The sequence below is a fragment of the Monopterus albus genome, unplaced genomic scaffold, assembly GCF_001952655.1.
Source record: "Monopterus albus unplaced genomic scaffold, M_albus_1.0 scaffold252.1, whole genome shotgun sequence".
In the NCBI taxonomy this organism is placed as follows: domain Eukaryota; kingdom Metazoa; phylum Chordata; class Actinopteri; order Synbranchiformes; family Synbranchidae; genus Monopterus; species Monopterus albus.
In genome coordinates, this window is record NW_018128132.1 from 393,976 (window position 1) to 421,063 (window position 27,088).

General features: G+C 39.0%; 1 protein-coding gene across 1 annotated transcript; it reads left to right on the forward strand.

Annotated features, from left to right (window-relative positions):
* Positions 1–11,237: 11,237 nt before the first annotated feature.
* rbm20 (RNA binding motif protein 20) lies at positions 11,238–26,400 on the forward strand. The gene is made up of 14 exons (XM_020621005.1): positions 11,238–11,389; positions 12,122–13,163; positions 14,693–14,757; positions 15,135–15,244; positions 16,280–16,380; positions 19,841–19,987; positions 20,875–21,006; positions 21,081–21,160; positions 21,377–22,061; positions 22,136–22,213; positions 22,309–22,879; positions 23,135–23,200; positions 24,958–25,079; positions 26,323–26,400. The coding sequence occupies exons 1-14, from the start codon at positions 11,238–11,240 to the stop codon at positions 26,389–26,391; spliced, it is 3,420 nt and encodes a 1,139-aa protein (XP_020476661.1). The 3' UTR covers positions 26,392–26,400.
* The last annotated feature ends 688 nt before the right edge of the window (positions 26,401–27,088 follow it).

The following is a 27,088-nucleotide window of genomic DNA, read 5'->3' on the forward strand; positions in this document are numbered from 1 at the left end:
TATTCCTCTTATCCTGAATTAACTTCATGACAAAAATAGAAACATTCTTTTTTTAAATCAAAAGATATATTTTAAACAGTGGTTTAAATGTTTTTTCCACCAACCTTCTGTTTTTCTTCTGATTTTTCTAGTACTTAATGTGTTCAGGCGCATTGTACTACACATACTATAGTACAATGTAATTTCTTGTGTTAGGGGATGGGAGTGCAGCACATTGTCTGGATCACAAATGATATACTTTAATTTGCTTTGAAATTATACTGTAATAGAAAGTGGGTTGAAGGAGAGTCAAGAGACTTGTCTTTTTCCTCTTTTTTATTTCTACTGCCACAAACTGAACACAATCCCAACAAGCTGAACTAAATACTCCCCTGCACCAAGTGGCATTATGGGGGATCCTGCCAGGTGTCTCCCTACCCTCAGTGCTACAATACATTTTTGTTAATTCCTCATAAATAATATTATAAGAATAGTAAAATGATGGGAGGTGAGAAAGGAGCTGTGCTTCCATTGGCTGGGGAGTTACGGAGCTGGGTGGTGCAACTTGGCGACTGGTATCTGTCGACGCGGCAGTGGTGACAGACAGTAAAATGCAATGATTGTTTTGGACAGAGATAAAGGAGAGTGAGGTAAGAATGGAGAGAGAGAGGGAGAGATGGAAGGAAGGAAGGAGAGAGAAGACTAAAGGAGGGGTTGTGGTAATCATTGCTACGTCACCTTGTACACCAATATAGCTCTGATGTTGCTGACTGCCGTCGGGAGAAGGCTCCAGCTGTTCCTTACTGTGCCCTGCAGCTAAGCCTGTGAAAATGTTTATGCAATTTATGTTTATATTTTAAACTAAAGAATTTCAGTAAGAAAAAAGTATAACCTTTCAACTGGACAGCACAGAGGCAGCTACACGTCGACAACAGCTATAAATAACTTTTTCAGAGCAGCAGGAAAAATGGCTGGTTGGGCTCAGCTGTCAAAGCCAACACAATCCTCCCCCACTCCTCATATTTCTTCATTTCTGAGTTGTGCCACTTTCTTTGCTTGAATTCCAACCTTACAAATACTTCTCTAATCCATCTTAAAGCTGGCTAAGAATTTCTTTTGATCTTTTTTCTTCATTCACCATTTTTTGTGGACTGTAAGTCTCCCTCTCATGTAGTCCTCTCACCCTTAGTGTTTTTTATTGACTGGGGGATTAAGGGACAAGTGCTGTTAGGCAAACTTGTGGCTACTGTGACAAGAGCTTAAGCTGCTGTAAGTTTAGACTTTCCCTGCAGCCTGTGAGGTCACCACACTTCTTTTTGCCAGCAGCAACCTTGACAAGCCAGATGGATCTCTGATGTCATTCTGTCCAAGGTCCAAGCAGGCTGTTCGGAGACTCAGTCACCAGGTCCCCAGTCTGACAGTCAATGTCAGCAGATCCCAGGTAACCCAGGGGACTTTTCTTAGCTCTTGTCAACACCCTCACATCAAAACTGACCACAACAATGTCAGAAAACAGCAGTGATGGAATAAATTAGCTACACTTGAAAGCGTTGCTATTTTACTTTAGAAAGTGCATGGTGAGCACATTTTAGTCCAGGCAAAGCAACCCACAAGATGTGTACTTAGATTGTTGTATAACCTTCATATTGAGTCTTGTTTCTTTTTGAAACTGTCTTCCTGTACAACAAAAAAAGGACTTTTTATGTCGATTGTGTCAGCAGGTTATTACGTGCAACAGTAGTAATTATGACACAAGCAAAGGAAGTGTTTAAGAAATGTACTATAGAGCCAGAAAGCCCATGTCAGGAGGTGGGTAGGTATATAGATCACAGGATTTTCCCCCAGATGAGCAGGAGTCAGTTCCAGTGTATAACATGTGTTTTCCACTTAACCAAGTAGCTACTAAAAGTAGTGTGTGTGACAAAGCGTAATGAAACTGTGGTTTCATTATTGTCATGGCATGTTTATGACAGTCTGTACACCTGTCATTGTGTTTATGGCTGTTTCCCTGACAACAGAAGTTTATAAAGCTTGCTGGTACCTTGTATATTATCGATAAAATCGGTGGAGTTCTTGCAGCTCTGCTGGCCAATGTAGGAGCGCTATTTCAGGAGCCGTTCCTCATGGTCATGGGAGTTAATGGACGAACAACGCTGTGGGTTGTATAGATTGTTCTTTTCATTTTAAAAGGCTTGTCATCAAGCTTCTAGTGATATTTTACTTCTTAACAAATGCCTCAAACAGGTGTCACTCTAAAATCCTCACCTGGGCACTGTGTCAGCAGAGCTCTGAAGACTAATTGCAGTTTTCCTTCTGGGGGTCATATTGTTTGAAGTTCCACAGCTGGGAAGCAGCTGTTAACTCAGAAGTTTCCTTTTGACCATTTCTCTGTGACCCTTGTCTCCCACATTACACCGTTTTTATGGCTGAAACAAGATCACCTATAGATGTCATGTGCTTGTGAGAGAGAAGTGAAGAATGTTGGTCCAGCGTGAGCCTCTCAGGGTTTGCCTGCATGGCTCTAGGCCTAGCTTGTGTTTGTGTGCGACCCAGTCAGTGACTTAATGTGAGGCATGTGACCTTGTTTCTTTATTGGACTGGCAAATGTGGTAGTTACCTCACAAACTTCCATTTATCTTTTAGTATCATTTTATAAAACACCCTGACTGAGCTCCAGAATTTTACAAGCCTCACTAGAGAAACATAGTATGAACCAAAGTGATGCCTCACTGTGGATATTCTGGCATTATTGGGGTTGAGCGGGGCCAGGCCCTATGACTCTGTGGCCAAGATGTCTCACCCAGTGCCAGCGTGCCATAAATCAGGGACCACCCCCCTTTCAAATGTGGAGCAAGGCGAGCTTGTCCCATGCATTCATCTCTCGTGGCATGACAGTAGCTATGTGTTGACTGTGCAGGTCGTGGCTCTGTCTGCTTTGCTGAAAAGTTAAATTAAGGCTTTGGAATGACAGTTACTGTTTATGCCTTATTGGGAAGAATAAGCATTGCATGGCCTCAGTCTTGAGTTCAAGTGTGTTTTTCTATAGATCTGTCCATGTGTGTCTTTGTATGAATGCACACATTTGCTTGTATTTGTTGTCTGCCAGAAACATTCTGTCTATATGGCTGTAAACCAAATTTTTAGCTAACTCTAAGGGGCTGGAACAGTATTTCTCTAGCTTTTTCATCCTGTTCCAAAGGTGACTAACTACAGTAAGATTACATTATGAGTCACAGTATGTAAATCACTGCTTGCAAATGTAAACATCATGAGTCCCATCCCAGCAACCTAGATCAGAGCTGCTGATGAAAATGAGTACAGTGCCCTCGTCATAAGGCAGGGATACGTCCCTCTGAGACCTCCTCAGGCGAGATATAGCAATATGTGGCACCACCTAGTGGGCCATGGTAAAGGTGTTTCATAAGATACCTATGCTCTCTACGTGTGTGTGTCCCTTTTTCCCCCCTCCCTTGATCATACGCGCTGTCCTACCATGAAGTAGCAAGAATCATCCGATTTGCTAAATGGCAAATGAAAACATACTAAAATATCAAAAACTATGTGCAATTTCAACAGCTTCATGGAAGAATTAGCACAGAGTTGAAAGGTTTTCTGTAAGTACCAGCTGCTGTTCTGCATCTAAGAGTCCTGGCTTTTAAAATGTCATTTCCACCTGTAGTTTTGAAACAAAAAACTCCCACACCACCCAGAGTACTTGCATTTGCAGCTGCTCACCAAAGGAGGACGACGTTACAGTCGACCACCCAGCGTCACAAGACATTTCAGCTGCAAAAGTTTAAAGGAATTGTTCACACAAAACAGTATTATTGTCACTTTTTGCACTGTAAAGGAGCATTTATTGCATTTAGATATTTTTTTTAGTCTCAGTTTCAAGGTTAAAAAATATATCCTGTCACATGGAATTATGTATTAATTGTACATTGGTCATACAAGGTCATACATTTGAGTGTTTTAAACATCAGTATTAGAACTGGGCAGGCATGTCATTGCACCTGTGAGGACACATAAAGTACCTCAGTGGATCAATGTCTATCTCGGCCTGGCCTGACTGTTGTTATTAATGTAACTCTACCCCTTTGTCCATGTTTAGTATTAGGAATAGTAATAACATTAATCCTATAAAACCATTTGTATCATATTTGCTACACGAGTTTGTGAGCAAAAAAAAAAAGTTGCCAGAATGCCCCATGTATCAAATGTGATACAAAAAAATAAATAAATAAACAAAATAAAATGGCACATTTATTCCTACTGTATATGCCTGGACTGTCTGTCTATGCATGAATGGCAAATAAAAATCTTGAATCTTGAATTTTCTTTTGGTTTTTGTTAAAAGGTTTAATAAACATCTCAGTTCCAAAAAATTTGAATGTTCTGGCTATTTTTTGATGTGTCTGTCTTTACAAGGTTAACAGTAACAATAATAATCAGGTGACACAGCAACTATGGTGTAACACACAGTATTACCACAGGATTGTATAGCGCACGGTAGCCACAGCATAAAAAGTGGCTTATTCTGGCTTTGCCCTCTGAGTGTGATGCTAACAGATGGAATTACCATAAATCTGTCAGGCTGGTGCCTCCCTAGGAGCCGAACGATTGGGTGCTGAGATAAACTGCTCAATTACAGCAGCTGAAAATCTACAGACAGAGCTTTAGAGAGGAAGGCAGGAAAGAAAAGTACCACAGCCTGTGAAACAGTAGGCTTACATTTTGTTGTAAGATAATTTTTTGTAGGTTAGTTTTTTTGTTTTACAGTACATACATGTTTTTTTTTGTGTGTGTGCACAACCCTCCGCAACAAATTGAACTGTGTAATTCTGAACAGTGTTATTTTGTGAGCGGGAACACTATGCCATAAAGCCTAAAGAAAAGCAAAGGCAGAATAACAGCTTCTCTGGTTGAAGTGTGTTTCAGTCTCTCTGTGCTCCTTCAGAAAATGGGGATGCGTCATTCACAAAATGTTTTTTGTGGTTGCACATAAAGATTTGACTGTGACAGTAGCGTGCTTTAGCTTCCTAATCATTTTGTGGCTTCACCTTGCTTAATGTATACTGTGTGATATTTAGAAGTATTTCCAAGGTTTTTCAGTTTGCTCAACATTTCCTGAACATTCTATAATTATCATGTTAATTTGTCTGGAAATAAAGTTGGCTTGTGACTTACCTGTAAATTACTGTAAAGAATTTATTTCTAAATTTGCAATGAATTAATTAATACACTTATTTGCTTGAGGGTATTTGCATTTCCATCTTTTTTTGGTTTCTCAAATTTTGCTTTAATTTTTTTAAATAGTCCTGTTAAGTGTTAATATAATTAAGTTAATATAAACTGAGGACACCCTCTCCATACTTAGTTTACAAGCACAGCAATTTTTGAATAATGCATATTTGCTTCTGAAGAGACATTAATTACTAAAACTAGTTTAATATATTTCACAGTGAGGTTTTATTGCAGCTCATTTAACAAGGAACAGATTATTATTTAGAGAATATTTGATCTATTACTTATGTTACTCCTAAAGTTAACAGCAGTAGGCCAGTAGTTATCAGGCATTTAACAGCTGGCTGCTAACTCTACATTGAGCTTTATGGGGCCAAAGCTCTGCCACTGTGGAGGCAGCAGCCTCAGGGTTGTAAATACTGTAAATACTTTCTTCCCTGTGTTGGTTTGCCCTTGTCCACAAACACACATGCTGACCACTTGTGCCTTTTCATCACATGCATTTCTTCTGCCTGTCCAGGAAGCAGTATCAATCATATACAATAAGCTCCAGACCACTAGCAGTGATGTTATGTGAGAGTACATGTGCTAACATTAGTTGTCATGTTAGAGGGAAACAGACCCACGTCAGTCTCAGCTGCAGGGTTAGGGTAGAGGGGAGAGGGAGGATCAGGGTGCAGTGTAGTGTCAGAGGTGTAACTTGGACCTTTGCTGCCTCTCTTGTCAAGGTTTGTGTGTTTCTTCTAATTCCTTTTGAGCTTAACCCTGTTGTAATGCAGTGTTTGTGGTGGTGAGACTTGTCAGCCTTACCCTGGGATCTGCAGAGAGGCGGGATTTCTAGTTGTGTGTGGAGCTGCAGTGTGTTTGGACATTGGGGACTATTTTGCTGGATGCTTCACTGGACACAGTGGAAGACGATTCTGTAGCCAGGCTGGGCTTGAATCCTTCCTCTAATTTGTTATTTCCTCCGATAAGGCTCTGTTGACTGACTGGCCCATGTGGTCTCGGGGTAGGACGGTGGACGGAGCTGCCTTTGATGCTGTTGTATGTGAGGACAGTGTGGCTTAGAGATGGACTTTCAAAACACAATATGCTTGGTTTCCAAAGCTGAAAAGTTTCATTTTGATGCAGTTTGCTAAAAGTTTTCCGCAAACTTATATCATGTTTTTAGGCCAGTGGGCATGGTCTGAGCTTCAGATTAGTCCAAATGTTTAGTTTATACATGTTTAAATTTAAAGGTGAAGATCTGTGATGTATCTTAAAAGCTTTTCAATGTGTTTTTAATACATGGAGGAAAAAACGTCCATCAAAGTCTGTTGATGTCAGATGTATATGACATTTCAACCATATAAAGTCCCAGTCAGATTAGATATTTGTTTGTTTGTTGGAAAATGGAATACAGCAGTGGATCTTTGTCAATGTTGTTTTTCACTATTCTTGTTTTGTTAATTGTCTAATTATGGAAGTTCGGAGTTTTATTAAAAAAAAAGGTTATTTCTCATAAGCTGTGTTTTTAAATGTAACTGTGCAGCTCTTTTTATGCTTTATTTTACTCATAAATGGCATTGTGTAGTTTTGCCAGTCATTTTTATCTGTCCTGTGTTTGCCATATGTAGTATGATCACCATGCTTTTGTTTGGTTAGGTTACTTTATTTATACCCGTAGGTACATTTGTTTTGCAGTCAGAGCAGATCAGATGTTTGTATTTTTACTTAATCGGTGTCTTACCAGGTTAAAATCCTCTTTTCTAAAAGTTGCTGTGGCCAAGACGGCAGCATAAAATGATCCACACAAGGCCAAAACATACAACACCCAAACAGACAACTATGTGTAAAACCTACAAAGGTTAACAGCAAAGTGTCTATAAAACAGTATCAAAACCAGGAACAAAGATGAGCAGAAAATGATTCATTCACCAGTGAGTTTGCAGTAGTTTAAACCTGTTCAGTGATGCTACCAGAGGTTAACTATTCCAGGTGGCTGGTGCACAAAACATAAAAGCTTTCTTTCCCATCTCTGTCTGAACGCTTGGAACAGACAGCAGATATATGTCTCGTTTCCTTAGATTTTGACTGAAATATGAGCTTCATGAAAGCAGTTTGCAACAGTATGAGGACAGTTTGTCTAAAATAGCTTTGAAAATAAAAATATACCAGTGTCCCAAACAGTGCATACTCGTGATAGAGTTATAATGCAGAAGCTGACACAGTATCATGTAAAAGTATTGTCTGTTATAGTTCCACTCGCCCATGTTGTTTTAGTAGATAGTCTGTAAAACTTGGTCAATGAAAAACAAAAGCTCTGGATATGCACAATAAGCAACAAAGGTCAGGTGGCTGTCTCATTGTGATACAAATATTGCATATTTTTGTTAATGTGCTCTATATACTTATTCTTTTTAAATTGTGAAACAAACGAAATACACTGAGGCATGAAAATGTGCATATATGTTTACAGGCACAAGCTTTTAAATGTCCACATGAATCGATTCTTAAGACTGAGCTAACACTGCTGGTGTAGGAGCTCTGCTATGACACAGCTTTTTTGGCTGTCAGTGGTATAGCTCTGAAGAGAAGGGCAGCAGTAAGACGTGGAAAACAAACAGTTTTATTAAAATAAACACTGAAGGCTCAGATTATCACAGCCAAAAAAAAGGATTTGAGTATTAAATTCTGATCCGGTTGTAAATATTTCAGTTTTCTCTTTGGGGTGCAACAATACAAGTGTGTAGTGGAATGAAAATAACAGGAACTTGTTCACACTAAAATAGACCAGGCCAAACTTTCTGGCTTGTTAAACTGAACATTTGGTACTTTCCAAAAGAGTTAAAACATTTGCATTTCAGCCTAAAGAAAATTCTTAACTACAAAGGGGGGAAAATCTGTTCTAATATTATGATGATGATGATGATGATGATGATGATGATGATGATGATGATGATGATGATGCATGCTAGAAATACTTTTTTTTTTTTTTTTTTTTTTTTTTTACTTTTCCACAAAAATGAGTTTTTCCCCACTGACAGGTTCCATTTTTGAGTTTTTTTCTGCTTCTGCATTTGCAAATATTTATGGATGTAAGCTTTCTGGGTAGCCCAGCAATTTACAAGTCAGTGATGGCAATTTATAAAAGCACCCTTTTTCCAGGAGTAAGAACAGTAGATAATACCCTGTTCTCTACCAAAATACAGAGACTAAACAGGTCCCCTTAATGTTCTGGGTCTCTGATCTGACTGAAGAGGAGTCATTTAGCCTAGTTTCTGAGTCATTAGTTTGTAAAGAACAAGAACATTATCTAATTCACTATTACCTCATACATACAATATAACAATACTCAACTACTCTCTGTGATAGTTCATGCAGTCAGAAAATGTTCCAGCAATGCATTTTAACATGGATTTTTCCATTTCAATTTATATGAATGTAAAATAATTAATACTTCCTGTGTGGCTGTGAGGACTGTTTGAAAATAGGATCATGAAATTACATTGAGACTTTTTACTAAATTAATTCATTACTTCACTGGCAAGCTTTTCTCTTGTCATCCCTGTCTCCAGCATCTCCAGTGTCATTCTTTTAAACTCTTCCTCCGCTGGTTTAAGTTGATTCGACACATATACAGTACATCCCCTATTGTCATCACAGGATTAGTCTGAAGTGTCTAGCACACTGTGCCAACTGACCAAGAGTCCATATTAGTCTATTAAGGACATAACACGTGGAGATGGCAGAGGGCAATTCTACTATTTATAGATCTGAGTCATAAGTTGATTTGGTGTTAAGTGTATCCCACTGAGTGCTGCTGAGTCTACAATCAGCAGCAAAACTGGGAACTGTCAGATTTCCAAACATACAACTCATTAGACTGTGGTGTATGATTTTGCATGAGTGTTTAGGTCTGTTTTAACATTTTACTATTAGTATTTATCACAAATACATAAACCTAAACCTTGCAAAAATACCCATGTGATCCTTCAGCTTAATGCACATAAATCTGGTGGTTGTGATATGATGAGTTTATGATGTGTCACTGATAGGATCTGCACAATATGCAAAACATATAGAGGCTAAACATTCTCTTCAAAGGCTTTACTGTCTGCTCATCACATAAAAAATCAGGAATATATCCCTCCCACAAATATGTCTAAATTTCATCTTCTGTAGTTCTGCAGCTGATGAAGATGAAATGTCTTTGAAGAAGCTGTGGAGAGGATGTTTAGCCTCTCTGTATTTTCCAGACAGTGTGTGGATCCTATTAGTGGCTTTTTATTGTGAAATTGCACATCTGTTGTTATGTAAATGAGAAAAAGGGCAGAACAAGGTTATTGGGATAAATCATTATATGTTAGAGTTTATGATGTAGTAATGTAATTGCAAGACTGGATCACAGCTAAAGAAGCCAACCTGGAGGTGACGAACCCCTGTCGCATAATATTTGAACGTCTGTTGATTTTCACACATTTATGTTTAAAGATAAGCACAATTACAAATGACCAGTTTAATTAAAAAAAAAAAACTCTGATCGGTCCTGGTGACTTAAGGACACATGGCAAACATATAAAATTTGCTTAACTACTCCTTACTTTACCAGCCCGTTATACCAAACTGCACTAAGGACAAAGTCAGTTGTCCCTTCTCTGAATAACAAAGTTCAGCAAGCACAGTTTGCAATCAGCCTGAGAAACGATAATCTTCATGACTGGACAGTCATGGGAAGGGACAACATTGCCTACAACACAGATGAAGCCCTCTGGCCGGGCCCAGTTCATAGACATTATCCTGAGGCAGAATAATCTTTCTGATGTGTTTTTCTTCTTCTTCTTCTTCTTCTTTTTTGATTGTAACATGGTTTTTTGGTAAATTCACTATAAAATAAAGTTTTTTTTGTTGTAACTACATGTCCTGGATGCTGTGTTCTCCTTTTTTTGATGTAGTGTCTAATGACGGAGCTGCAGTGTGTATATGATTGACTCATTTGTGTATGATCTAAAAGCATTGTTTGATTTTCAGTGCTGGTGACATGGTTTTGAAGCAATTGCTTGATTTTGCCAGACGAGTCAGAGGTTTTGTGAATTTAGTTTGAGTATTTGGATTTGTGTTTAAGGTTTTGAGAAAATGAGTGGTGGTTTCAAAAAACGTGTTTTAGCAATTCAGACTAACTGTAATACACTGTAAAAAACAGTTTGACATTGTCACCCAAAAAGGTAAACTGATTAGATTAGAATTAGACTGAATACTGGTGCAGAGACACAGAGACAGCAAATCTGCCCATGGTTGTTGCTACATCTTGCCCTCCATATTTATCTCATCCCTAGTTTAGTATAAATAACCTTTGCACTGTAGCTCACACTACGCAGCAGTGTCTACCATACTGTAGTTCATGTGGTTGATGAACCTACCAGAGCATGTGTACAAAAACTGAATTAAGAAGTAATATCACATAATATGTTCTGGGTGTATTGCAAGTGAATAATGAACATTTGTTCTGCTTACCAGCTGTTGTAACCATCTTTCCAAGCTACATTCATCAGCCATACCGCCAACACACACTGGCTGACAACACTGTGTTAGAAAACAACTTCATTGATAGTAAACTGCTGTGTAAAACCTTTTGGCACTGATTACTTCCTTTCATTTCTTCATAACACAGCATCGCTGGCAGCCGGCTGATGGCTATGCCCAGCTACTTTTTACATTAGCAATCAATAATGATATTTTATTTGCTTGAAAACAGTGTGAACGTAATTGTAAGCAGAGCAATGTTTTTTCCTTTGTTGAATGTTTAAGAAAATGTTTGCTGCTTTTACAATTTTTCTGAATTGCTAAAACACATTTCTTGAAACCACCACTCATTTTCTCAAAACCTTAAACACAAATCCAAATACTCAAACTAAATTCACAAAACACAAAAAAAACTTTATTGTATAGTGAATTTACCAAAAACCATGTTACGATCAAAAAAGAAGAAGAAGAAGAAGAAAAACACATCAGAAAGATTATTCTGCCTCAGGATCATGTCTATGAGTTGGGCCCGGCCAGAGGGCTTCATTTACGTCGCAGGCAATGTTGTCCCTTCCCAGGCAATGGGCAAAAAACCCTCTGGTGTGGCGGATCCAGCCTTGACAAGACTGCACGTCTATCTTACCACAGGCCAGTTCCATTGCCTGTAAGAGATTTCCCCTGGTATATGGGTTTCAGTCATAGACTTTCCACCACCATGCAGAGAAAAACTCTTCTGTTGGGTTGAGGACATGCTGTATGGTGGAAGGAACACATTCTGTTCTTGGTCTTACTTTTCCTCATCCTTTTTGTCCAACACCTCATATTCCTCTACCTCTCATATTGTTATTCATAGTTGATGGATGTACCTGTGACATCTGTGCACTTTGAACTGGCTTATGATTTGTACCTTCTCATCACATAATTAGAAACAAGTGTGAACAATGTTGAATCGTTGTGTGTAAAAGATGACAACTGTGCTTTAGTTGTATTTAAGTTCTGCTGTCCTCTGTTTAGTGTTTTGCAACACAGGTTCATCACAGTGCGAATTGTGTTTTAGTGAGTGAGAATGTGTTTAGAGTTTAGCAAAATTAGAGTGCATGAGATTTTGCTAACAGAGTCTAAGTGCCTGAACTTGTTTAAGGTTTTGCAGAAAGAGTGATTTATTCAACAAACTGATTTAGGCTATTGAGATTTTGGTTCAGAGAATGGGGTTTATTGTTTTAGCAATTGTGAAAAACTGTAAGTACAGGTTGATATTGATAACACTCACCACAGTGGCCATGCGCTGCTCTACCATGCCAGTGTTGTAAGCATAGAGATAAACATCGACAGATAACCTCTAAGCCAAGTTGAGTTTTCCTTTAAGATTCCTAAAATATAGCTTTTTTTCTTTCAGCATCAGTGCGGTGCCTGGGAACAGCATTGATAACAAGAGCATCCAGGTGGGAGGTCAGTTGCCAGGCAGTGTGCAGACGGGGCCCCACCAGCCTAACCAGCAGCTCCTCCTGACCCCGGCCAGCCTCCAGCTTGCTCAGCTCCAGGCCCAGCTCACCCTACATCGCCTCAAGTTGGCTCAGGGAGGCAATACAGCCACTGCAGCTACTGTTCTCAATCAGGTTCTTTCCAATGTTGCCATGTCCCAACCCCTGTTCAATCAGCTACAGACTTCAGCAATAGTTGGGAATCCCCAGGGTACCTTACCCACAGGGGTGATAGGTTTTCCCACCTCAAATTCAGCTTTGGGAACTTTGGCGGGTGGAGGATTCAACCAAAACCCAGGGAATATGAGACTGAACCATTCTGGTGGAGGTGGCGCTGTGGGCCAACAGGGCACGGAGTATGGTAAAAAGTCAGGGTCACCTTACCCTTGTGATACTGACAGGTGTCTACAGTACAACTTATTTGGAGGGACATCTGCGGCATCATCCACTACCAGTGATGGACAGTACACAGGAATTAATACTCAGGCAAAAAGCAATGTTGGTTTTCAGAGAAATTTCTACGGGCAAGACAGACATGAACAGCAAGCTGGGGTAAATGTCAATGAGCAGAATGTGAATGTTTATAACACCACTGGGCATAAGGAGCAATGGAAAGGCACCACTAACTTGGGTCACACCGGAAAGGTGGATATGGTTCCTAATGCTGCAGCTGTGTGGACATCAGCTGGGCAGCTGATCCGGTCCAGAACAGAGCTGTATAACCCAGAGGAACCAACCCCTGACCCCAAGTTCATTCCCAGTGCTGGGGTTTCCTCTTTTGGCTCAAGTGGTATACAGGGGTTTGTGGGCTACCACTCCCCACATGGACGTGAGGAAGCTATATCTTCAGGCACCAAGACACTTCAGCCACATCAAGTCAATGATTACCACGCTGTCACACCCACTCAACTGCCACACCAGTGTAGCATCTGTGACAAGAAGGTCTACAACCTCAAGGTGAGTGATCTGTCAAAATGTAAATGAATGGTTGTTGTGGAATTGAATTGAATTGTAGAATAGAAACACAAAAGTACACAAAATTGTTCTGGCTTTAGAAACAGTATTCTTCTGGAGAGACTGGAAAATCAGGTGGGACTATCTAGTGCTGTTCTAAATCAGTCCATCCATCCATTATCTATACTGCTTATCCCGAAGAGGGTCACTGGGGACTGGAGCCAGTTCCAGCTGACATTGGGCAAAGGGCAGGGTACACCCTGGACAGGTCACCAGTCTATCAAAGGGTGTTCTGCCTCAGTTCAAAATGTATCTTCAGGACAGGAATTACTTTATCGCCATTGGTTTCCATAAATCTGAGCAAATTGTTGCACCATATGGAGATCGTCAAGGTTCAATCCTTGGATCATCATTGTTTAACCTGTACATGCTTCCTCTGGGCAACATCATACACGATAATAATATTTCGTACAATACTTACAGTATGCAGATGACATGCAGATTTATTTAGTTCTCACCTCAAATGATTATGGTCTCTTGAACACATTCCATTGGTGCTCAGAGCAAATCAATATCTGGATAAAAATAAAATTTAACCAGTTAAATAAGGATATAAATAAAGATGTTTTTGGTAACAAAAATGAAAGATTGAAAGTTATTGCTTACCTTCAGTGTGGATCTATCAAAACAAGAACTGGTCAGAAATCCTGGTGTCCAAATTGATGCTGATCTTAACTTTAGGAGTCTAAATCAGCCTACTTTTATTTGAAGCAAATATCCAGGCTCAGGAGCTTCATGTCCAGAGAAGACTGAAAAATGTACTTATGCCTTTATTGACAGCAGAATAAACTATTGTAATGGCCTTCTGTCGGGTCTTCATCCAAAACCTGTTAAACAACTTCTGCTTGTTCAGGATGCTGCAGCTAGAGTTCTGACTACAACTAATACAGCTGAGCACATCACTGGCTGCTGTTATTTTTTTGTGGGATAGATTTTAAAGTGCTGCTATTAGTATATAAGTCACTCAGTGGTCTGAGACTGCAGTATATTTCTGATCTTTTTTAAAGAACATCAACCTAAAAGGTTTCTAAGCTCTGCCTTTGGTATTATGCAGCACAAAGATGGAACCAGTTTCCATAGGACATAAAATCTGCAGACACTGTTTTTAAATGTAAACTGAAAACACTGCTGTTTGCACATACCTTTAAATGATCGTTTTGCTGTTTTTATTGCTTAATGTCATCTTTTAAATGCTGTTTTTGAACGGTGTTTTATATTTTCTGTCTGTCCTGCATATGAAACACCTTGAGTTGCCATTTGCTGGAAATGAGTGCTATAGAAATGGAGTTGAGCTGAGTAGATGAGAACTCACTCACTGAGAAATGTTCTATTTAATTTTTCCCTGTCACGAGATTTATAGGAAGGGCATGTAAGAGCTACCAAAGGCATTTCGAGCCTTAAGCTTCCAATGTGGTCAAGCTGTTGGAGTCTATATTTGGATGGTGTGTGTGTGTATGTATGCATGTGTGTAGGACTGGGACCAGCATGTGAAGGGAAAACTGCACCTACAGAACCGAACGCTGTACACACATGAAAGGTGAGTCATTTGCTCTCCCATGCACTGTTGATTTACTACTGAGTGATGACTTCAGAGGTTCACAAATCTAGTAGCTTCACTCTGTTTATTCTGTTGATTTGTTGACTTTCAGACAACTGTAAGTAAAATTATTATACTTGGCCATGATCCGATAAATTTTGCGCTCTCTTACCAGCTACATATCATTTTTTAGTTTTAGCCCTTTATTCATCAGTTCAGAGAAAACTCGTATCTCCTGAGTGTTGGAAGGAGTTTCTTTACCTTTTTCTTGCTCTACAGCTGACTTAATGTTTCTATGAATATGAGCTCTGTCACAAGATATGAGTGAGCACACCAGAAGAGCAGCAGCTAAAATCAGCCTTCTGTGATTGTTGCAGTACCACTGTGCTATCAGATGGAACTGCTCACTACGCTGTCTGTGGGCCTTCCGATGGAGGTCTGAACCCCGGAGGGACGAACTCCGTGGTTTACTCTGCTGCAAGTCAAGGTGGGGTAACCAATTTTTGACCACTGCCAACGAAGTGTCCCTTTTTGCTGGCGATGCTAGAGTGATACGTTTCTAATCTCTGGATTATGTTAAACTGAGTGAGGTCAGGGAGTATTTTTAGTTATGTGAGAGTATGAGACAATATGCTTTTAGAACTTGACACAGTGTGTTTTGGTCTACTGAGATATTGCATTAGAATGAAATGTTTTGAACTGCAACACTAACCCAAACCTTGTTTTGCACTTTTTCAGGGTTTATGACTTTATAGCTACAAAACCACAAAGCTGATGACTTCAGTGTAATGGTGCACTACTTGTAAACAAACTGAGCACCTGTTCCCTATCATATTGATTGTATTTCTCCATTATGCTACATAACCCTTATGTATTCGTTTATGTGTAATTCCTGTAAAACAAACTACCCAGACAGTGTAAATGAGTTTGGAATTTATCTTTTAGCAGCTTCAAGTTAGAAAGAAATCCAAGAATCATAGTTAAATATGTAACCTCCCACTGATTCTTTATTTTTAAATGAAGTGTTCAGTGTTTAGAAAAGTTAGTGAATAATAGCTGTAAATAAGAAGGAAAGAATGTGCCTTATTTTGAGCAACTCAAGGCACGACTGTTGTAATGAGCTAGCTGCATCATGTGCCATTTTACAAAAGTCCAGAAGACTCTTTATTATAGAGGTACTGCAAACTTCAGTTTAAAGGACAAGGCCGGTCATTTTCTATATTAATAGTATTTTTCAAATTTTCAAACAACTGCTGGAACAACTACTAGTTTATAACAGTTCTTCGCAAAGGTGCACAGTATATTCTGAGCCCTTTTTCCCAACCTCATGTTTTCAAATGCCATAAATATACAAAAAGAAAATTGTTTTTAAATCACTGAATTATTTAAAATAGGGAAACTAACAATGATTTTAAATAGGACATTTTCTAAGACATGAAGTCAACAAATTAAATCTTTTCCCACACATTTGGTCTACTATACCGTGTGAGGAATATTTTAAATCGTCCAATTTTTTCCACAGATGTATCCTCAGGAACCAATACATCATACTTGCCAGCTGCAGCCATGAAGACTTATCCCGTGTCAGACACAGGATTTGCCTCACACCAGCCAGAGTCAAAGGTCAGACAAATGTTTGGGTTTTTTCTCAGGATTGTTTTTGTGAAAAGCTCTGAAGAGTGCTACTGATAAATGTGAGAAACGTCTGTCATAGTATAACAGGATTTGGTTATACTCGGAGGGCAGTGGCCAGTGTTCAATGGTATTCTTTGGTGCAGAGTGAGAGGGTCATACTAACGTGATATACTATTACATTTTATATCTATGTTGTAGCTCGGCAGCAGGAAAATGTTTCAAAGGAGATTAATGAATGGGCCCTGAATGTATTTTGTGCAATGAATGGACACAGAACATTTTCTTGACATACAGCTCCTGGGGCCCAACAGCAAGCTTTGCATGGGCTTGACAGCTAATTTCCTCTGACTTGAATAGTCCAGCAAACTGTCATTAATTGTTGGCTGTGTTAAGATAGGTCGTATATTTTTTGTTTCTTGTTTTATCACATAATGATTATCCAGCCCAGGATACAATTTTAGCAGTAAAATAGTGTAACAAAATGGCTTTTGTTTTTTTTACCAAAGAAGATATTGTACAACAGTGAACAGTGTATGAAATTATTCATACTTTGATAATAACATCACATTGTAATCTACATCCTGCTGTAAAAATTAGTTAACAACAGACAAAAACCCAGCTGTGTCTTTAATTGTCTGCCTTTCAGAACAGAAACAGTTTGATGTTAAATAAAGTAGCTGTCTACACAATCTCAGCTCTACATCACACATACAGTATGTAACAGCAGCTTAATTATTATTATTGTTTTATTTACAAGAAAGATTTGAAAGGGCTGCATAGTATAGACTTTGAGTCCCAGTGAAAACATATAGATGAAATTGAGCACAGCGGTACAGCAACAAATTACCAGGACATCACAAATAACATAAGAATTAGTCAGGAATGTGTTATCCATATTGAACTGACATAAACCTATGTGACATGTACTAAACAATTTTTTCACTCAAAAATCACTAGGAATTCAGTATAGGGTGCAGACATATATTTTAAAAGTGTGGAGAGTTACCAGTAATGAAGCAAAATTAATGTTATTGTGTAAACAACCTATTCTTGGTTCTGTTTATTGAGTCCAACTGGCAGTGACGTTTATGTACGTATTCTGGTGGTGGCACTGAGCTGTTGCATCTGAACTTTTTAAACGATAAAGCCAGTCATTTTCTATATTAATAGTATTTTCAGCAATCCCCATATGGAGACTAAAAACAACAGTAAATTGCCTCTACTCATGTCTGTCAGTCCTATATTAGCTTATTTGTCTGTGCTATAGACCTCCATGGTTGTTCAAAAACAATTAAAAACACCTCAGGAAAACACACCGCTGCACTGGGTGACATGTATCGTCATTATGAAACACAAAACGCTGATATTTTTGAAAAATGTTGCCTCAAATGTCTGCAACTTTTTATTGCATCTGAAGTCAACAAGAGTCAAGGGTCCATGCACAAAATCCCAGGATATGCTTAACAAATATTAGAGTCTGGTGTTTTGTAATGATGAAACATGTCACTCGGTGCAGTGATGTGTTTCCCTGATGTGCTTATGTTTTTGAGCAACAATGGAGGTCTGCAGCACAGATGAATAAGCCGTTCCAGGTTGGAGACTGACAGACATAATCATAAGTAGAAGCAATTGGTTTTAGTCTCTGTTTGGGGATTGTTGGAAATACTGTTAGAGAAAATGATCAGCTGTATCCTGTTAACATCAGTCTGCTGTCCACAAACCATCAAGGTGTGGACAACATCATCATCATTTTATGGTCGGGGTTTTATGGAAAATAATATGTTCTTTCCACTATTTTTGAAAAGATATTGCTGTCTCAAATCTAGTGTCTGATTTGTAAAAGAGTTGTGTCATAAGCCAAAAGTCAAAGAAAGTTTGACTTCTCATTTATTAGCTACTCCACTTTTTCTGTCTTAAAGTATTAGTCTTTTTTTGTGATACAGTTCCATTATTTATGAACTAGTTGTTAACATTTCTTTGTGTTTGTTTTGAATACTGATACAGTTGCCTCTGATTATGTGTCGACTTGTTTAATAAACAGACTTTGAGATTGTAAATGTTTCCCCCTTTACACATTCTACACTTCATGGCTTCTGCACCCAGTGTGAAGTGTATGTTAGTGTTGGGAGCTCCATGAACAAAGTCCTCATAAAACCAGAGAGCTTGGCTGACGGTCTGAGGTGGGATTAGGACCCCAGTCTGTCCCACACATGGAACTGTCTGTCAGCTTTGTCAGGCGAAAGAGGAGGAGGAGGGCACTGGAAAAATTGTAGATGCAGCCCGATGGTTGCAGAAATAAGACCCTGTGATATAACAAACTTTACAACTGCTTTCTGTGATGATGCTAACAGAAAACAAGGTGTCAAACAGCATGTGCAAAAACTGGTTTAATGGTGGAAATAGAGAGAAAGTGGTTCTTATGTTTTTAAAGATGAATGGGAACTAATGAGAAAGTTGAAAAAAGCACTAAAAGGTGTCATACAGTTTATCAGAACAGAAAAGAGGATGCATATAAATGCAAGGGATGTGGAGACAATAACACTTTTTAACTTCTCTACATCCCTTCAATGGCAGCACTAGTTCTTTATATTGTTTGTCATCTGCATATATGTCCACTTCATAAAATAACACAGTGATATCGCTACAGCTTCCTGTCTATCTTTTACTCACTGCTCACCCACCCACGTTTTTAATTTAAAGGGGAAAGACAACGTGATATAGAGAAATGCAGGTCACTGTACTTAGCAGCCTAGAGGGATTGGTGTCAAATGTGTGAAATGTGAAATGTCTGGGGCCAGTCAGCTGATGAGAAAACTTTCATTATCACTTCTACACTACTATTAATAGAGACAATGAGGTAGCCTGTATCATGGAGGGGAAATGACGTGACATCTTGTTTGATAGTGTCACATTAATATTTTTCCTAGAGAAGGCTTGATTCTGATGTGCTACACAGATCGTTAAACAATCACGACAACATTCTTGGAAGTATGGCTTTTTGGCTGTCAAGTTCACAGTCAGATGATGAGGTCAGCATCAGTTCAGTCTCTGTGCATCCAGTTGAGGGTTAAGCCTAACTTCACACAATTACTGGAAGCAGTGAGGAACTGCAAGCACAGACAAAAAGTGTATAAAAACAACAACTGAGATCCTGTCCTTATTAGAGGGTTGGCTGGTTTGAACACACAAGTGAACAGTTGAAAAAAATCTGATGACCAGCTCAGTTTATACTGGTCATGGTGTTAATAGAAGTCTAAGCAGGATGAGATTATTCTGATTCTGGTTTGGTCTGAATGTTTAAAAAAAGTGAGATATGAAGGTCTTTGACTGAATTCACCAACAGCTGTTTTTAGGTGTCCGATACAGTTTTGCCAATGTTCTGTGTGATGTTTAAAACAATATTCATGGTTGGTCATAGACTGTAATTTTTTATTATTATTTTTTGCAGCCACTTACAGCCAGAAAGGCAGCCGCAGGGCGAGTTGTTCACATCTGTAACCTCCCTGAAGGCAGCTGCACAGAGAATGATGTCATTAACCTGGGAATACCTTTTGGCAAAGTCACCAACTACATCCTCATGCGCTCTACCCATCAGGTACAATAAAAACTAATTTATCAATTGTTTGTTACTTATATGTATCAATTAATATTTAAAATGTCCTTCCTTGGTTACACAACATTATTACATAAAAAGGTATACATATCAGATTTTTGGTATTTGTTTGATGGAGTCACTTCATGCATCAAAGACTGTGCAGGGTTGTAAATGCCAAAAATTAAATTAACCATGTGGGGTCAAAGGTCAAGGGTCACAACCATCTTTTCAATTTTGGCATGTATTCAATCAGCAGGCGGTCCAGCTGCTTGCCAGGCTTCCCACAATAGGTCAGTGGGCTTTGATCACCAGTGGCAGCATGCAAAGTCTGACCCACATTAATCAATATCTTTAGAGCAATTTGACGGTATGAGGGGAGTTGCTCGTACTGATGGACCTAAGGAGAATTATCACTTGACTCAGCAGCTGGCCTCAGCTTTACAGAGTTATTAGCTCAGTGTTTAGCAACCTGTAACTTTATTGCTCTGGTTCACTCTTACTGCTCTTGTAGCATTCTTGGCTACAGCAAGCAACAGCCATAAGGCAATACTGATAATCCTTATCCAACTCAAGGGTCTAAGCACTGAGAGTGACATATGCTATACAGATTATAAAGTCCTTTGAGGCAAATTTCAGATTTGTGGTATTGGGCTATATAAATAAAATTTGGCTTGACTTGACTTTGTCATTACTTACTGGGGATTTAACTGTTTATAGCAGTCATACTAAAATCCTGTTCTGGTCATTTCCTAAGGCAATGAAATGTGATGCTTTGTGATGATGGTTTTCAAAGATTTGCTTAGATCCACTGAGATGTGAAATGTGTTAGTACCATAAAACTGTCAGAAGGGAAATAATGTTTACTCTAATGTCTTTTCTTCCATTAGGCATTTCTGGAGATGGCTTATGTTGAAGCAGCTCAAGCCATGGTTCAGTATTACCAACTTGCTCCAGCTATGATTAACAATCAAAAACTTCTCATACGAATGTCTAAGAGGTACAGGGAGCTACAACTGAAGGTAAGACTGAAGAACAAAGTGAACAGCTGGTTATTGGCTGTTATCCAATTACTAAAATTCTCTTTTCTGTATAGAAACCAGGCAAAGATGTTCAATCAATCATACAAGATATCACCTCTCAATGGGAAAGGAATGAGATTCAAGAACTTGAACAGTAAGGCAACTTTTCATTGTCCTTTCAGTCTGGAATCTTTGTTTATGTGTAGGTGAGGAAAGTTTAGGTATAAAGCAACATGGAAATGTGTGAAAATGTCAAAGATTATCAAAATTAAGTTGAATCAGTGTGATATTTCTGAACTAAAAACAGCTACAATACAAAGCACAGCTGGAGAAGATTCCTCTATGAAATTCAACTATCCTCTTCCCCTAGCTATGTGCCAGAAAGAGCACGCTCCCGCAGTCCACTCAACCGCTCTCTCAGTCCGCATTCCCACAGTCCCAGTTTTACATCATGCAGCTCAGCCCCCAGTCCCCAGGGGCCACCATGCAGGGGTCTGGAGAGAGGTAGCAACGACCTGGGACCCCGCCGAGACTCTTGGGATTGGTCATCACACTTAAGAAGGAGTGAGGACAAAAGGGAGAGGGATGATCCATGGAGGAACGAGGGAAGTGTGGATGACAATCGGCCTAATGGACGGGCGGCTGACCGTTGGAAGGCCTACCAGAAACCTCTAGAACATATCAGCTCGAGATCTGCAGATGAGCGAGGAGGAGGTGAAGGGCTGAGGGACAACAGAGACTGGCATCCACGTGGCAGCCCTCAAGGCATGTTCTTCAGCTCTTACAGGACCATGGAGGATGACTTCTACATGAAGGAACAGATGTACAAGTCAGACAAGCCACCCAGACCCCAATACCAAAGGCACGATACAAAGCCAAAGAGGAGGGAGGGAGGTGACTACCACGGTAGATTGAGGCATTCTGAGTTTGAAATGACTGAGGAGCTGGTTCGCAGAACACCAGAGGAAAAAAGACACATTTCACCTGGCATGGGCAGGAGCAGAAGGCACACTACAGCCGAGAAACACGAGCACGGAAACACTACTGAAAATACTGTGAGTAACTTATGTGAATGTGCATTATTGTTGTATACCTGCTTTATGTGACACTGAGCCCATACTTTTTTCAGAAATGCCAGCCGAAAGAAAAATCTGTTTCCCCTCTGCAAAAAAAGAAGTCAAAAGAGGCTAGTAAAGATAGAGACACTGTGAGTAAACATTTTGATCTGTACATCACATTCAAACTCCTTTAGACCCTTAGTTAAACCCATCGGTTAAATGTGAACTTGCTTTTTTTCTTAAGGATAAGGAATGCAGAAGTGGAGATGACACTGATGAGGAGTGTTGGTATCCTAAAAACATGGAAGAACTGGTCACTGTAGATGAAGTTGGAGGGGAAGATGAGTCCATTTTTGAGCCAGACCTTCTTGAGCTGGAAGAGTATGCATCCTGCCCCAAAGAATCTGCAGAGGAAGAAGTGCTAGAGGAGCACATATCACCTCCTACCTCCTCAAAGGAGGTGCAAGAGACATTGTACAATAAGTCTAACCAGGAAATGTCCTGTGGGGGATCTGAGGAGCAGGTAGAAACATCTACAACTGAGAAAGCAGGGAATATTTTGACTGTAACCAGTCCTGAAGAACAGAAACTTAATCCAGTGGCTGCTGAGCTACTGATCACTAACCTTAGTGAGGCAGTCAAATGTGCACTGGAAGGGACATGTTTAGAAGATAAAGCAGCCAACAGTGGGCCACCAGAAGACCAAGAGAGAAATCACATTAGAGTATTAGAGGACAGCAAAACCCAAAAAGTAGGAGACGACATTGAAATAGTTGCTAATGGGGCACAACACAAGGGTGGCGTTCTTAGAAAAGGTACGTTTCAAATGAGAAATCAAATGTTGGCATAAGAAATGAATAAGATACATTTTTTCATTGCAGGAAGCATATTTACTAAATATCTTGCATAGAAATTATATCGACTGTAGATTAATGGGAGGACATAAATCTTTTTCTGCAACTCTTTTAGCTATTGTACTAAATTTATTATATTGCTGAGTAAAAGAAAAAATCATTGCTGAGCAGGTATAGTGCATGCTGCTTTTCTCATAATTTCTGTGCCTTTCATAGAGACTGAGGTCCTCTTGCCATCTCGTGAGCAAGACAAAGCTGTCAGTGAACACAACATCCCACTGGGTAAGTGTAACAGGTTTTCATTCTAATCCAGTATTGTACTGAGAATAGATAAAGCCACTGAAGATGTCAAAATGTAGTCATTACTATTTTGTCAGAAAATATCAGTTTCCATGAAATAGAGGAGTGGCAACAATGATGAAAATAGTACGAGGAGTCTGTGGTTAGATTCATTCCGGTTGTCTTTGAGCGAGTCTATATTGAGTGGGTCACAGACACAGGTTCATGGGGTTTTCAGCCAGTGGTCTTAGTCCTAATGATCCAGTGTTATCATTTATACCATTACAAAGTGCACTGCCAGCCTGCGGCATTAGCACTCTAATTAGCTGGAATTGTTAGGCTACTTGCTGACCTACATTCATAAGTAGGTTGTGAAATGCACCCCAGAGAGAAGATTATTTATATTATCATTAGGGGTAGAATGACACAGCTAAACACATTGCCGGTCTAGGACTGCTGCACGGAGACTTGCAAAAGCAGTGTTGCAATGTGGCAACAACTGACCACACTACAGACACAAGAGCTGTGTGTGCCATTAGCTGTGTGGCTATTTCTGATGTATGACGTCCCACGTGTGTGTCTGTGCGCAAAGAAAAGTGTCCATTGGTAGCATAACAAATTTAATGCTGATGAGTCATATGGTTGTTGTTGCTAATTTTTTTTTATCATCACATTGATCTGAAAAAGGATTTTTGAAATATACTTTAGCACTTGCCTGAACAGTGTTTTAAAATAACTTAAATGTTGTGTGTACTTGTTCTTACTGTGTAATTTCATGTAATCAAGGTATGACTGTGCTGGAATACACACTGAAGCCCTTTTCAGACATGCATTGGAACCCAGAAATTCTCTAGACATTACCTGGGGGAGCTGTTTGTGAGAATGCAAATGTCCAAGTCAGTGTACCTGGACCTTAAGTGGGCTTTACCCTGCCAGCTCCCTAGTACAAAGTCTGCGTCAGGTCTGAGTGAGCTGGAGTGAGTCCATGTGAGAATACAGCAGCGTATAGTCCACAGTATTCACATGAGCCAGTGGGCGCGCTGATGATGTTCTATCATGTGACTGACGTCAAACCAGAAGAAAAAAACACCAATGACCAAAGACACCAATGAAAATATCTAATAACTGGAGACATGACGAGATTCAAGAACTTCTGTATTCATTTCTCTGATTGTGTTTTAGTGTGGGGTACTTAGCATGATTTGCCTCAGTCTGTCACCGCCGTGCAACAGCGATATCCCTGGCTGGGAGTAAATAAGGAGCGCAGCCAAAGTTAGCTAAAGAAAGCACTATGTGTGGCTCATTTTTAGTTTGTTTTTAATATTTTCTCTGTGATAGATGTTGTGATTTTTCATTGCTATATCTTTTTCTTTGATTTAAAACTTTTTTCATTGACTAGAATCAATGAAGCTGGGTCTATGTTTTGGTTGAAACATAGAGGAAGCTGGTTCAGTAGAAGAAGCACCCAGGTTACATTATCCAGTCTGCCACTGATAATAGAGTCATGGTTTGGTTTCTTTGTGTCAGTGTAGATGAAATTAAAATCTGGTTGAATTAATGAAAATAACATTTGATTAAATGAGGGGAATAAGGTGTACAATAAATGTAAGTATTTTTTTTATTTTCAAAGTAAGACAAAGTTAGTCATTTCATTAAACAGTTTGTAATATTGCTTCTAGTACTAATGGTGTAAATCCCCTTTGTGAGTATCTCATCTTGTCACGTGCTGGTTTCTAATTGTTGTGCTTGCTATCTCATAGGAGTGGAGTTCATCGAGCCAACGACTTCCTTCTACTGTAAACTCTGTGGACTCTTCTATACCAGTGAAGAAACTGCAAAAACGACACACTGCCGCAGCACAGTGCACTACAGGAACCTGCAGGTACACATGCACAGTGATACACCAGTCCTTCGGGTGATAACCATGACAAAGATGGCAAACCAGAGTAAAATCTGGAATTAAATATTTTTACATTTTATTCAGTCTTTCCTCCTTGAATTGTATGATCGACCCTAACTGAGGTTTGTATCTGACAGTAACTCTGTGTGTGTGGTGTATGAACGTTTCCACCATGCCTGTTTGAGCATTGCTCGTGAGCACAGTGTTCTTTTGTTGGACAAAGCAAGGAATTTAAAGACATCGCCTTAGGCTTGCAATTTTTAAAACTATTTTTGATATTTTATAGACTAAAAGTTTAAGAGAAAATCTAACTGACAGACTAATAAGGAATGCCAGCACATGCAGTCAGATGGGCAAACACAAAATAAGACAAAGACTTACACAACATACTGTGCACGCTGCATGTAAACTTGCAGTTGTATTAGGTTTCTGATTACTGGCACCATGCCACCTTGTATTTCTGTCATTGTGGGCAGCACAGCTGAAGCAGGTCAGCAGAGCGACAGTTCCCAAGTGTTTGACGAACTACATTCCATGGAGGAAAAGATATTTTAAACAGTTGTGCTGTCTGTCAAAACGCCAGGGTGTATGTGCATTGCTTTTTGTCACCCTTTTGACCTTATATTTCTGTTTTACTTTATTTACTCATCATCAATATGTAGTTTAAATATATTACTATTATTGTTGTCTTGTATAGCAACAGAGACTTTTGGCTTAGTTTCAGTTTCATCGTCACCTTTGACTGCTGTACATAAAAATAGGCTTCAGTATTTTAAATGTTTAAATGCGTATAGTTTTACTATTCAGACTTGTAGTATTTCATTTTACACTTTAGAATATGTCACTTCAGATTGGTATTTGTGTAATATCCTTTTGGACTACCAGTGACTACAGTTCTCTTACACTCATTCACTCAAATGAAAATGTTTTAGGTAGCCCTGAATATGTTTCATATAATATGTTTCATGTAATGTTGACGTTGATAAAGACTGACCAGATGGCTACTTGTCTACAGTAATGACTTTTGTCATCAGATGCTGCTTCCTTGTCCTTTCCTTTCTTAAAAAAGAAAAATTTAATCTCAGTGGAAATGCCATAAATCAGGAAAAGTAATAGAAAGGACCTTTATACAGCCAAGTCATTAACTGTTATACTGTATTTTATACATATTGCATGTATTTTGGATTTTGAGTTTTTATTTGCTTTTTTTTCTACTCATCCACAGAAATATTTGTCTCAGCTGGCAGGGGAAAGTCTGTTGGGCACACGTGCTGATCCCTCAGCTGCACAGTGACAGCTTGACCTCTCACCTCTCATACAGAAAGAACACAATCATGTGTGTGTGCTGGTGGTGCAAGGCTATGGACAAATACTGTATAGGATGGATAGAGTATGTAGACAATTGTATTGAGTTTGATATCTTCAGAAGAGGGATGCTTGGATGCCCAGAGTGAATCTGACTATTCAAATGTTGGTTCTTAATTGTGTACATACTTGAAGTGTAATATATAGTGAGTCTGTAATATTTAATTGCCATTGTGCTTTGGTTTATCAGTGTTCTTACAATTTCTCTTGTTGCATTGCATATATATTTTTTAATGTATATATATAATGGCAATGAAGCAATGATAATTAGTGTGAACAAACATACAGTTTGGACTTCTGTTAGTCCATTTATTAGGCTTGAATCAGTTATTCTCATGAGATAACCTTATTTTGAATTTGGACAGTAGGCTACATTATTCTAGCAATGATGATTATTACATTTACAGCTGTAAAATGACTTGAAATACTTCATATATTAAGGAATGTTATACTCAGTTAAAAAAACTGAGGCAGATTCTCAGGTTTGTTGCATTTGTTGAACAGATTTAAATGTATAGCTCAGTATACAACATCCAAATATTTATTTATTTAAAGGCAGGAGACCATGTGTTGAATTTATTAGAGCAAAACAAGCAATATTACAGTGATTACTTCAGAAAGATTAT

Bases quoted from the DNA above. Each gene is read 5' to 3' on its own strand.
- rbm20 (XM_020621005.1), top strand. From the start codon at position 11,238: ATGTCTATGAGTTGGGCCCGGCCAGAGGGCTTCATTTACGTCGCAGGC. The intron at 16,381-19,840 runs GTCAGACAAATG...TATTTTTTGCAG, and splicing joins CACACCAGCCAGAGTCAAAG to CCACTTACAGCCAGAAAGGC. The intron at 19,988-20,874 runs GTACAATAAAAA...TTCTTCCATTAG, and splicing joins TCATGCGCTCTACCCATCAG to GCATTTCTGGAGATGGCTTA.